At 49.6% G+C, this 13,661-nt stretch overlaps 1 protein-coding gene across 1 annotated transcript; it reads right to left on the bottom strand.

Annotated features, from left to right (window-relative positions):
* Positions 1 to 1,331: 1,331 nt before the first annotated feature.
* Mrpl14 (mitochondrial ribosomal protein L14) lies at positions 1,332 to 13,661 on the bottom strand. Its single transcript, XM_051204598.1, has 3 exons — positions 13,601 to 13,661; positions 4,132 to 4,222; positions 1,332 to 1,782 (listed from the first exon to the last, which is right to left on the bottom strand). The coding sequence occupies exons 2-3, from the start codon at positions 4,200 to 4,202 to the stop codon at positions 1,416 to 1,418; spliced, it is 438 nt and encodes a 145-aa protein (XP_051060555.1). The 5' UTR covers positions 4,203 to 4,222; positions 13,601 to 13,661; the 3' UTR covers positions 1,332 to 1,415.

A 13,661-nucleotide genomic window follows, 5' to 3' on the forward strand; every position in this document is an offset into this window, starting at 1 on the left:
AAACTCTCTTCCCCAAGAAAAAGCCAACTCCTTTCCTAAATACCCATCACATGCATCTCAATGTATCTGGGTAAGAAAGCCTCCTTCCCATGGCTATGGACTGATGAGTAAATGGAGGTCCACTCCTCTCCTGACCTGCAGTAGCCAGATCTGACGTGGGCTCCAAAGGCTCACAAGTTAAAGGCCCTGGTACTTACCCAGCCAGGGCCTGTGCACAAGCTTCTTTCTCCCCAGCAAATCCCCACTCCTTTAAAAGGACATAAGTGTATCATTAATTATTCACAGATATAAACACTCATCAGCTGCTGAGTCTAACCCAACTCAATGCTCGGAGACTCCCTCCTGCCCCTCCCTAGTCCACACCATAGTCAGCCCCTCAAGTAACCCTTCTTTGGGCTTCTGCCACAATGCGGGTTTAGATGCAGCTGAGGCAACCCCTTCTCCGGGACAACACCCACGCTACTGAAGGCCCAACCCTTCGTGATAAGCCCTGTTACACCTGGGCATGCATTTGTTAGAGGAATTCCTGGGTCCCCATGGACTCCCTCTGGAATACTGACTGCCAGGAGGGCGAGAGCCACACCTACTCTCACTCACCTTTGTGCCGCAGGATTGGCACATGCAGTCACAATACAGGAAACAACAGTCAATACCAAGTGCTTCCTGCTGCCAGGGACTGCCCTGGGCATTCAGACACTGGCTCTTCTAATCTTCGTATCAATGGCATCGAGTGTGCACCATTATCAAGCACCATGTGGGGACAGAGGCTCAGAAAAATAAACCAGCTTGCCCAACATCACGAGATGGTGAAGGGGTGGAGTTGTGACTCAAATCCAGGCAGCCTAAGAACCCCACCCCTGGCCTCTCAGAGGCCAAGGAGACACTTTAATAAGTGGCTATCATACCTGTTCACTGCTTTTAATTTTACGTGTAGGAGTGTCCTACCAGCATGCATGTCTGTGCACATGGATGCAGTCCCCACTGAGGCCAGAAGAGGGCATCACATCCATCGGAACTGGAGTGACAGAAGGTGTAACCCTTCACAGGGATGCCGGGAATAGAACCTGGCCCTCTAGAAGAGCAGCCATCTCTTCAACCCCACAGTATCTTTACCAAAACACTTTGTGAGCTGGTAAAATTCTATTAGAGAAACTAAGGGGGCCCTTGCTCCCCACAAGGGGACCAACAAGTGAAGGAACAGTCGTTCAATCACTGCATGGACCCATAGCTGGGCGCTGTAAGAGCCCAGGCCTCTCCTAGGGTCTAGGGAGGAAGCTAGAGTTCAACTGTTGTTACCCACCTCACAACTACAGCTCAGACAGCACAGAAGGAAACACACATTAAAACATTTATTCTGCTCCAGGACACTGTCACCAGTGTGAAGGAAATGGCGGCACAGCTCTGAGCTGCTCTGCTCACACGAAGTTCTGCGCTATGGCCAACACCTTGGAATACTCGCCTTCCTTCCTACGAAGGCTGGTTGGGATAGGTGTTTTAATTCGAGTCCCCACCGGGTTCCCATTGTCCTCAATGAGGACCACGTTGTTGGAGTCAAACTTTGGGGTCATTCGGGAGCCAGGCATGCGATGTCCCACAATGAGAGCTTTCTTCTTCTGTCCTCTGATGGCCAGCAGAATCTGGTCGCCTACCTTGCCCACTCCACTCTTGTTATAGACATGGATGCATCGAGGAGGCCGATGGTATGGGGTGTTCCCCAGGGCACTATTATCCACTACACGCACCCGAGTCATCTTCTGGATTGCATCGAGGCTCCCAGAGGTGCTGGTGGAAGGGAAAAGAGTCTGTGACACAGACCTCTCTAGACCATAAGACACAGGTCTCAGAAAGTCAGAAGGTGAATGTCAGTCACACGCATATACATATATGTACATGCTGAGCAGAGTATGACCCAGAAACCAACAAAGAGTCATCAGGAGTTTGTGAAGCCTTAACCATCTATTTCCTTACATTTGAGAGCTTCTGAGACCACCGGTGTGTTGGCTTTAATCCCAACACTTGGGAAGCTGAGGCAGGAGGATCACAGGCTTGGCCAGCCTGTGTACCTCAGTAAGAGCCTCTCATAAAACCAAGAGCTTCAACTGGTATCAAGATTCCAGTTTTTCTGGGACAACAAACTTCATGGCATACGTCATACACAGCTTTTGCTTTCTGAAAGTCGAGGAGGGCTAAAGGAATCTCCACAGGCAGCCTCACCCCAGCCAACCCTGCAGAACCTGCTTCCCCGGGTGCAGCCCTTCCCTGCTCTAATGGAGTCTGGGACAGAAACTCGACACCATCCGGGCAACAACTTCTTATTGCTACCAAAGGGGCTTGGCTTTTGGAGGTGGGTCTTTCCAGATTGCCCAAAGTCCTGAGATTAGTGGTCCTCCTGCTTTAGCCTCCACAGGCGGGAAGACGGAACTACAGCTTGAAGCACACTAACCCCCGGATCCGTTCCTTTTCAGAAACTAGCAGACCTGTGTCCTGACCTTCACCCTAAGTGTGGGTTTTCCCTAGCACCATCCCAGGGTCTCCCAGACCATTCCTCTACTGGCCTATCCCCATGGCTACAGCTATTGATTCCCTCTACACGCACTCACGCGCGCGCGCGCGCACACACACACACACACACACACACACACATGCACGCACGTGCGCGCGCACACACACACGCACCTCAAAGTCACGAGGTCCCAAGTTTGCAATCCACTGCTGCTGGGAAGAGCTTCCACCAAACTCCTTTCTAGGGGCCCGCATCTCCTTCCTTGGACAGCTCTACTCAGATCTGACAAGCACTCACCAAGCCCGCACACGAGTAGAGGTGAGAGGACAACTCAGAGGAGTTGGTACTCTCCTTCCATTATATGGGTCCTAAGGATGGAACTCAGTGAGGTCACCAGGCTTGGTGGCCGCCACCATCACTGCTGAAGCCACTTTCCCAGCTCTCACCAAGTCTTCTCAGTTAGTTGCTTCATAGTTCATTTCTGAGGCCCTGCCTTGAGGACTGTTCTGCACAAGAAGCAATCCTCACTCACGCCTGCAGGACGCAGTAAAGACAGGCAGCAGCATGGGATCTCAAAGGGGAAGGCACTGTGGCTGGGGCAGGCCATCCTGGCTTGGTAAGAAGCATGTGCTGACAAGAACTGCACAATTTTGTAATTAAAGGACAATTTTGCTGGGCTTCCTGGTGCAAGAAAACAATCCTGGCTACATAGGAGATTAGGCAGGACGATGGCAAGTTCAAAGTCAGTGTGAGCTACAGAGTGAGCTCAAGGTCAGCTTGTCTCAAAAGGTAAAGCAGATGGCTAGAAACATACACTTGCAACCCAGGAGGCAGAAGAGGGAAGATGGCCAGCCTCGTCTACATGGAAATATCAAGCCCTGCTATAGGTCTGGTGAAATTCTATTATATAAAGCAAACGAAAACAGCAAAAGTCAAACTAAATGTAAAAAGAGGATTGGCTGGAAACCCTGGATTCAATCTGGTCTTGAAAAAAATCATTCTTAAAAAAGTTTGGGGTGATGCAATCCCAGCACTCAGGAGGCAGACACAGGTGGATCTCTGTGAGTTCAAGGCCAGCCTGGTCTAACAGAGCTAGTTCTGGGACAGCCAGACCTACACAGAGAAACTCATTCAAAAAGCAAAAAACAAAAAACAAAACTTTGGAATCAGCAAGTTGGCTCAGCAGATAAAATTGCTTGCCACCAAGCCCAACAACCTGAGTTTGATCCCTGAGACCCACACTGGAGAGAAACAACCTATGCAAGCTGTCCTCTGACTTCCAAATGTGTACCATGACACACCCGCATGCCCCCCCCCTCTCTCTCTCTCTCTCTCACACACACACACACACACACACACACACACACACACAGAGTAAGGGGTTTTAAAGCCAGATAGGGTCAGAGCTGTGACATAAGTAACTGGCAGGGACTGTTGGGCAGGCAGCGTCCATCAAAGGCCACCCTTTGCTGCATGTCTGTCCTATTCCTCCCCCATGCTGACTAAATCCAGATCCCACTGGCCCATGACACCTCCGAGTTTCCTCTGCTATTCTAGTCACCACAGGATCCAGCAGGGTGACAGGCTTGCCCAAGGACACTTCTTAAGGACAAGATGTCCAGCATTACCTGAAGCAGCGAGGGCCGAAGGCTCTGCTGACACTGGCAAAGGGGCCCCAGAGCCCAGTAAGGACAGCCATGGGATCCCAAGATGGCAAACCTGCAGGAAAGAAGACAGCCTGCTTTATATGGGGACTTGTGTGGGAAAGGACACTGAAGCACACCTTCATTAGTCACTAAGAATCTTAGTGCTTGAACGATACATGATGATTAGACAGAGCTCCAGCTCCCATTTCTGCTGAGTCAAAGCTGACAGCCCTACAGCTTCCCCAGGCAACAGAAAACAGGAGCCCTTTAGCACCTGGAGCAGGAGCGACAGGCAGTTGTGAGCTGCCATGAGGGTGCTGGGAACTGAACCTTGGCTCTTGGGAAGGAAAGAGCAGCCAACACTCTGAACCACTGAGCCATCTCTCCAGCACCCCCCAATACTATTTTTTTTTTTTTTTTTTTTTTTTTTTTTTTTTTTTTGGTTTTTCAAGACAGGGTTTCTCTGTAGCTTTAGAGCCTGTCCTGGAACTCACCCCGTAGACCAGGCTGGCCTTGAACTCACAGAGATTCAATTGCCTCTGCCTCCTGAGTGCTGGGATGACAGGCGTGTGACATCACCACCCAGCTCCCCTGAACACCTTTTTGACACCCGTGTGCCTTCTGAAACCCACATCAGCACCCTGGGAAAAAGTAGATTAGCCAGGCCTGGTAGCCCAGGCCTGCATTCCCAGGTGTTGTGAGTAAGAGGATCCACATTCCACACCTGGCCGCACTACAGACTGAGTTCTAGGTTGGCTGGGCAACTCATCCAGATCCTGTATTAAAACCGATTAAGGCAGGTATGGTGGCTCACACTGGTAATCCCAGCATACTGAAGGCTGAAGTTAGGCTGGAAGATGAAAAGTTCAAGACCTGTGTTACGTAGTGAGCTCTAGGTCAGCCTGGGCTACACGAGACCCTGCCTGAAAGAAACTATTAAAAGATAAAACAAGCCAGGTGGTGGTGGCACACACCGTTAGCCCCAGCACTCAAGAGGCAGAGACAGATGCAGAGACAGATGGCTCTCCATGAGTTCAAGGCCAGCCTGATCCACAGAGTGAGTTCCAAGACAGCCAGCTATGTAGTGAGACTCTGTAAAGACAAAAACAAAAACAAACAAAAGACAAAACAAAATACGGAGCTGGAGAGATGGCTCAGTGAGTAAGAGCACTTGATGCTCTTGCAGAGGACCACCCACATGGTGGCTCACAACTGTAACTCCAGTTCCAGGGGTCAGGCATCCCTTCTGGCTTTCTTGTGTACCAGGCACACATGTTGTATATGAAACAAAAATAATATTTAAAGGGTTGAGAATATAGCTCAGTGATAGTAGTGTGCTTGCACACATCATGGGTCCAATCCCTACTCTGAAGTCACCTGTCACATAGCACCCTTTCCCCAAATGTGCATGTCAGGACACCTGTAGAGCCCAAGGTCAGCAAAGTAGAGCCAAAGCCATCATTGCCAAGGCACTGACCACAGTCTATATTTGGGCGAGTCTCCCCCACAGCACTGTGGCATGGAAAAACTCCCACAGAGAGCAGACAGAGCTACAGCGCCTAGGTCACAGAACGTGGACACACAAACACACAAGTGGAAAGGACCTTCAGGGCACGAGCCTTGCTGCGCCATGGCTAGGAAAAGCCTGCCACCCACCAGACGGGGATCCCAGCTGTAAGCAGGCCAGCTCTTTCACCCAGACAGCAAGCTGCAGAGAGTACTGCTGGAGAGCCCCAGAGCTGTGCCCATGCACTGGAGTATTTACACACAGCTTTGCCTAGTGAGGCTTCAACACGCCTGCCTCCGATAATACTATTTAATAAGGGTGGGAGAGTATTCGCCAGTCACTTCCACAGAAATACCTGGGCATTCCACAGATGCCTGTCACTTAGCACCTTGCCTCAAATCCCTTCACCCAGGGTTCTCCTTGGGGCCCCTGTGAAGTGCTGGCCCACTCCACAATCAGAAAACTTGCAGCAGATGGCAGCTAACCAGGCAACTCTCAGCACCGGACACAGAGGCCGACAGAAGGGCCCAGCTTTACTAACCAAAGACCCTGGGCGAGTGAGCTGTGCAGAGCGTCCCATGCCTGTCGCTCTTCTCCCCATCTCACTTCCCAGATGAGGAGACAGAGCCCTCTACAGAGCCCCACAACCAGGCAAGGGCAGAACCAGAACAGTCCAAGCCTCAGGCTCGGGATCCCAGCTCAGAGTTGTCGGGTGAGGTTTCCTGATGAACCTTTGCTGTGGCACTTAAAGCTAAACGCTTTGCACTGCCATCTCTCTTAACACAGACACCACTGTGCAGTGTATACTTTACTGACCTCCCTGTTACACGAGCTCGCGCGCGCGCACACACACACACACACACACACACGAGGCTAGAAAAGTAACCTGACCAAGGAGAGGCAGTGAGGAGTAACAAGCCTGCTTATGAAATCTTAAGTATTTCTCCAACTGCTGACACTCTAGTTCCATCAGGAATGCTGACATTTTCCAGGTGTGGTGGTGTGTGCCTTAATCCCAGCACCCAGGAGGCCGAGGCAGGGGCTCGAGACCTGTCTACATAGCAACAGGTCAGTCAGGGCACTACAGATAGGCCTCCATCTAAACAAAACAAAACATTTCGTGTCCACTTTCTTGGAAGGCGCTTCACTGCCTGCTGAATGACCAGACGTACCAGGAGAGGATTCTCTTCCATCCAACCCAAGGCTTCGGCTGTGTCCTGCGATGCTGGGGTTGCACACAGCACCTTGAGCCTGTCTGTCGAGTACTCCACAAGCTGAGTGTCTTCCGCCCCCATCTAAGCCCTGAAGACAGTGCGGAGGGCAGGTGGCAAGGGCTCATGCATGCTGTACACATAACTAAAAATGGGTACACAACCACTACAGCTCTGAAGGGCACCTGCACCCCCAACCCCAGCCAAGCCGTGCCATCTGAAGCCAGCCGGCCTGCAGGATCGCTCCCAGAGGAAAGGAACTCCTTGGGGATTCAAAATTAATCGAATGCAGCTGACTTGGTGGATCCTGAGATCACAGAGACCTCATCTCGGCACTGGGCTCTTAGAATGCTAGACCAAGGACTGTAGAAGTGCTGAGGGGTTCCTAGAAGCTCCTGGTGGGGTACCACCATAAATCCCAGTACTCAAGGAACCTTCTAACTACTAAAGAACAGGCCCAGACCCCCACTTGGTGCCTTTCAGCTGGCTCCGTGGCCCATGCCCCCTCTGCTTCCTGAGTCTGAACTATTTCTTCAAGTGAGCTGCAGCCCCATCTACACAGGGACAGCCCTGCACTCTGTTCTGATGGAAATGACACTGAGGCAATGTTCAGTATGCTGAGGGATTGAACCCTGCCTATGCTAGGACAGTAATGTACCACTGAGCTACATCTCGACTCTAGTTTGATTTTACCAAGCTAGAAATTGAACCTAGGGCCTCAAAAATGCTAGACAAGCCCTGTACCACAGAGATGAGATATAGCCTCACCCAATTGCCTAGACATGCCTTGAACTTGGCATCCTTCAACCTCAGCCTCCCAGGTCCCTGGGATCACAGCAGGCCTGTGACACCAGGCCACTAAGTCCAGTTTCTGGTAGTTCTGGATGCCTCTTCACATTCTCCTTGCTACTTACTCCCCCCATTCAGAAACTTACAAGGACATCTCAAGGCCACAGGAACTGGTAGGTCAGGGACTCTGCACCCTACCCTCAAGCACAAGGGTCATGCCTCCAGGGAAGACAGACTTTCCTAAAAGGCTCAAGTTACTCTCACTGTTTCTAAAGCATCTGACAGTGACTGTAACCTCTGACCTCGACCTCAGTTGACTTAGCAGTTTCCTAAGGCCCGAAGGCACAGTTACAGACCTCACTTTGTACCTTATTCCTCAAAAGACAACTGATTCTCCCATACTGGCAAAAGATCTCAGGTCCCAAAAAACAGCAGGAGTGCAATAAATAAATTAGGTGCCATCCCTCCCTCCCCCATGTGACCCCGGAACTTCACAGGCAACCCCTCTAGGAGTTTCCTGCGCCAAGACGGTGCTAGCAGTGGGGGAAGTCCATGCTTTGCCTGCAGACCCCTGGAAGCATCTCCCAGTCTAGTATGGGCAATGCCCACATCAGTAAATAACCGCTCCAGAGCTACAGGACAGCAATGGATGTCAAAGAAACTCTTGATAGGCCTTTACATTCTCCCCTAGCTTGAGTCCATCCTGCAGACACAGGACCTGAGGCTTGGCAGACCTGGGCACACAGAATGCTGTGTCTCTTCTGAAGCCTTGCGTTTGCCCAGACAGCCCTCAATATTTCTTCCTTCACAACACTCTCATGTAGATGGAGCTGGGTTATTTGGAAGATTCCAGTGCCAGAAACGGCCTTTCATGTGATTTTCTGGTCAGCTCAGAGCACTATCCTCCCATTTCAGAATGTGAATCGCAACCTCTCTCTCCTTCATGGGGCAGGGTGGAGATGATTTCACGTGTCTGAGAGGCACGCCCCTTTCCCAGCTCTGTTAAACTCTCCACTGCGCTGCAGAAGGGTAGAGGGGAGACTTCAGAGACACATCGGTGGTGTTCACTAGCTTTTCACATGCAGTCCCACTGGAATACATGCATGGAGACAGGGCCCAGGACCTGCTCTGCTTAGTATTCTAGGGTAGAGAGCAGCTATTGACACCAGGCTACAGCTCAGGAACTGTCAAGCGGACAGAACTGATTTGCAGTTCAATGTGGATCCCAGAGTTGCCATATTCTGTGTGCCTGTGTGTTTTGACTTTTTTGTGCGCCCACCCAGACTTCTGATGTTTAAGAGCAATGTTTCCCAACCTAAGGGTCTCAACCCCTGGTGGGGGTGTGGGATGACCTCACAGGGGTTACCTAAGACCATTGGAAAAACAGATATTTATAACAGTAGCAGAATTACAGTTATGAAGTAGCAACAAAAATAATTTTAAGGTTAAGGGGGTCACAGAACTAGAAATGTTGAAAACACTGATTTAGAGGATTCATTTTTAGCTAGCTTTCTTTTCTTTTAGGGGTTGGTTAGCTAATTTTCATACTAAGGACTAGAAGAGCAATCTACGCTTGGTATGCTTTGTGAGAAAAATCATTATTATTACTGTGTGTCACAGTGCACATGCAGAGGTCAGAGGGAAATTATGGGGTCAGGTCTCTCCTTCCACCTTTAAAATGGGTTCTGGGTAGCAGAATTAGCATCTCAGACTGTGCACAAGCCTGTTGCTGCCTTGCCAAGCCATCTTTTCCCAGGTATCACTTAGGTGTTGAATTTCAATACAATGTAACCAGCAGAGCCGCTGTCTACACATTGCCAGTACACTGAATACCACAGACCTATACATTGTTTCCCAACCAGGTCTGGTGGCATACACCTTTAACCCCAGCACTCTGAAGCGAGAGGCACTTGTCTGGCACATATGATGTTCTGGGTTCAATCTCTAGTACCAGAGGCAGGAGGACCCAGACACAGGGGTCACCTGTGTTCAAGGCCAGCCTGAGAATTCCAGGGCAGCTTCACCTAGAGAGACCCTGTCTCCAAAAGTAAAACAAAGCAAATGTTAAGCAGGAAAGAGCAAAGGCCTGGCACTATGGGAATGGAAAAAAGACGCTTCCCATCATTCTGGACCAACAAATACTTGCATTTATTGCTTGACACTTGTTACTGTTTCTCTATCACCCATTCTCTTTCAGGAAGTTTATTTTGTGTATACAGTTTAACCTCACACAAGTCTAATATGTTGCAATTCTCAAGTATCCACACCAGAGCACTTTCTTTGATGATTTCATTCCTAGGCACCCAATGGAAACAGAAAAACAAATAAGAACAGGCAACTGTGAGAGGCTGGACCAGTTGAGGACTTGCATCATTTTGCAGGTGGAGGAATGAAGTCAGAAATGGTACTACTGCTTGCCACTCCTCCCAGGTTATAAGGCAACCAAGTCCAGACCAGAGCTCAAACTTGTTCCTACCCAGTACACCCCACAGGACAGGGGCATGGCTCAGATGCAGCCCTACCCACTAAAATACTTCACCAAAAACAAATACAACACATCGTGTGTGTGTGACTGTGAAGGCTAGCACACGTTTTTTAAAAACTCAAAAAATAAAAAACTACCTTTGTTGTGGCGTATACAATACTGGGGAGGTAGGGTAGGTAGATCAAGAGTTCAAGGCCAACATCAGCTACATAGAAGTTCAAGGCCAGCCTGACTTAAATTAGACTGTCTCAAAAACAAAACAAAACAACCAAGACCAGGCAGGGTGGTGGTACATGCCTGTAATCCCAGCACTTAGAAGGCAGAGACAAGTAGATCTCTGTAAATTCAAGACCAGCCTGGTCTACATACTGAAGTCCAAGCTAGCCAGGGCTACACAGTAAGATCCTGTCAATAATAACAACAACAGCAATACTAGTAGTAATACACCACACCCAGCACAGCTGCCCAGGTCGATTTCAACTACAGTGGCCACTGAGCAACCCACCCCTCAACTTGGTCCACAGTTTTTATTTTATGCTTAACTTTCTATGAGGACTCCACTGAGCCAGTGGCAAGGAGCCAGGGAGGGTTAAGAAGTCAGGTGGCCAGAGGAATGTGGGGCAGCAAGGTTGGAACCAAAGAGGAAATGCTCCTGGCGGGACTCATCCCTGAGATGTCCGTGACCTTTAAATCACGTCTCCAGGTCTCAGCGAATTTTGGACAAGCGGGGGCCATAGGGTAGAGAAGAGCCACACGGATCTGAAAGTGCTTTAGCTTCATTTAGGCGAGGGACCACTTTGACTGGGGAACCCTTCTGGTCCACACAGAAGGCAACTTGTTTCCTGGTCTCACTCCTCCATCACAAGGCAGCATCCATTCCTCCATCTTAAATCACAGCCCTCAAAGTGCTTCTCGGCTTAGAGGAGACACAGAAAGTTCTTTCTGACTTTCCAAGGACAGACATGATTTTTAAGAGTTTTCTGATTGGGGACCTCCCACCCTGACTCCCTAATAAGCTACTGACCTCTCTTTCTGGGTCAACACATTTCGTGACTCAGAACACCACCATGAGCCCTGAATCACAGCCCTCTCTTAAACACTGACTATCATTGTTAACATACCTGTAAAATTATATCAACCTCTAAAATGGAAGACTGAACGTGGGGTGTGGTAGTGCATCCATTCAATCCTAGTACTTGGGAGGCAGAGGCTGAAGGACCACGAGTCTGAGACCAGTCGGGGCTACGTGAGCCAAGGTCTCACATAAACAGACAAACACAAATAAAAACAGTTAAACTATAACCTGACATCTTGAGGCCTCCCCAAACTCCCACAGAACCAAGTAACATGAACAATGTGAAAACACATTTGGGCAAATCCACACAAGGCAGCAGACAACACCAGGACAAAAGAGGTCAAGATAATCTTTTTTTTTTTTTTTTTTTTTTTTTTTTTGGTAGACCAGGCTGGCCTTGAACTCAGAGATCTGCCTGCCTCTACCTCTTGAGTGTTGAGACTAAAGGCATGAGCCACCACTGCCCAGCAGATAAAGGTAATATTTAAAGGATTTTTGCTTTAATCCCTGCACTCAGGAGGCAGAGGCAGGTGGATCTCTGAGTTCTGGGCCAGCCTGGTCTACAGAGCAAGTTTCAGCACAGCCAGGGCTACAGAGAAGGGGGGGCAGTGGGTTTTTACATAATCTAAGATTCTAGGCACTGTGTTCAGGTAACAACCACTTGAGAAATGGAATCAGGAAACCAGAGGTTCAGATTCACACTTGCAATATGTTTTATATTAAAACATAGTAGAATTCCAGAAACATCTTCCAGTGATCTCCAGAAGTCCCCACACCAGGTTACCATGACTTCCATTTCCATCTTCTAATACCCACTATCAGTGATGTCTGGCCTCAAAGTGAGTTTTATTGTTCCAGGGGGTGGGTCAGGCTAGTTTCACACACACACACACTCACACGCCAATATCATATTAAAAAGTCCCACAGGAAATACACATCTGAGAACCCCTGTGGGTAAAATGGATAACCCAAAAACATCAGAACAGATCCTTCTTCAGAACCCAGACCTACGCTGTCTACGGTCACCTCCATCTTCTTTCCCCTAGCTCCAACAAAATCCCCAGTTTGGGAGGGTTTGGGTTTTTGTATGTTGGTTTGGTTTTGTCGAGACAGGGTCTCAGGCGATCTCAAACTGGCCTTAAACTCCAGTAGAGGATGGCCTTGAACATGTGCCTATGTCTAGGGTTACAGGCAAGCCCACTGCTAGTTCACTCACCAACTGCAACTTCAGAAAGCTCAAGCCAAGGAAATCGAGAGGAATACAGGAGAGCAACACCTTTCTACACTTTTCTATGACACACAGACACCTAATGCACTTCCATGCCCTTGTGTCCCAAGACACAATACCTACTGTAAGTGCAATGCCTGTATATATAGGTGCAAAAATATGTGTGTTTGTGTGTATGTATAAACGTATATATTAATTAGCTGGACCTCAAGTGATAGGGAGCACATGCATAAAGTCCATTGCTGCAGGGAATATATATTACATACATATATATATTATACATACACACATAAATATATATTATGGCCATGGTCTACTAAACTGGTTTCCAAGTCACTCATGGGAGTGTTTGACACTTCAACAGACCAAACCTTCCAGCTATAACGGGCAGCTGAATATCCAAATACGGCACACACACTGAGCAGGATTGGCAGAGTCCAGCTGTGACTCCAAGCAGCCCAAGGTGACTCAGTCTCAGCTCTTGTGACCGCTACCCAATCAGTCCCTTAACGTCTCAGCGTGGCAAAGCTCATTTAATGCGCACAGTGGAAAGCGGTATTTCCTTCTGTCCCCTTTAAAAACCCGAAATTAAACAGGTGGTGTTTGCCCTGTCTTTGCAATCGTGATCTGTGTGGTGACATACAGAAAAGGGGCGGTCCGCCTCTCCATAGTCCCAGTCTTCACCCCCACTAGGTGAGGTGAACTGAGAAAGCAGGGAATCCCCTGGACCTGACAGAAGAGAAAGCAAGGACTCCTCCCTCTTTACATCGAAGGAGGTTCTAGCAAATTTATCTCCAGACCCAGTGGGAGGAGGAGAAGCAGATAAACTACAGGAGACAGGCCGGAGCAACCTGCCTAAGTTACTTGGCCCAGGCTTAGACCGCAGCCCCGATTCCCCGAGGCTCCACTTCCCAGACCGGGGTAAGCAAACGAGCGCACCGAGGGGGCGAGGGAGGCGCGGAAGCGGCGTGACCATGCAGCCGTGGGCAAAAAGTGGGTCCAGATCTGAGGCCTGGCGAAGGGTGGGGTCCCCTCTCATTGACCCAGTGTGACCTGTCCCCCCCCTCCCCGACAGCGCCTCCCCTGCTGTAGAGAAGAGAGGGAGAGGAGAAGCATGGCGAGGAGACCAAGGTAGCTCCTTAAGCCCCCATCATACCGAGTTGGCTCCCAGGCAATCTCCCGCCACGAACCCCGCTGGCCAGGCCCCGCCCCGCCCC

The sequence above is a fragment of the Phodopus roborovskii genome, unplaced genomic scaffold (genome assembly GCF_943737965.1).
Source record: "Phodopus roborovskii unplaced genomic scaffold, PHOROB, whole genome shotgun sequence".
In the NCBI taxonomy this organism is placed as follows: Eukaryota; Metazoa; Chordata; class Mammalia; order Rodentia; family Cricetidae; genus Phodopus; species Phodopus roborovskii.

Excerpts from the sequence above, each read along its gene's own strand:
- Mrpl14 (XM_051204598.1), bottom strand. The coding sequence starts at position 4,202 with ATGGCTGTCCTTACTGGGCTCTGGGGCCCCTTTGCCAGTGTCAGCAGA. Across the intron at positions 1,783-4,131 it reads TTCGGCCCTCGCTGCTTCAG|CACCTCTGGGAGCCTCGATG; the intron begins GTAATGCTGGAC and ends CCCTTCCACCAG.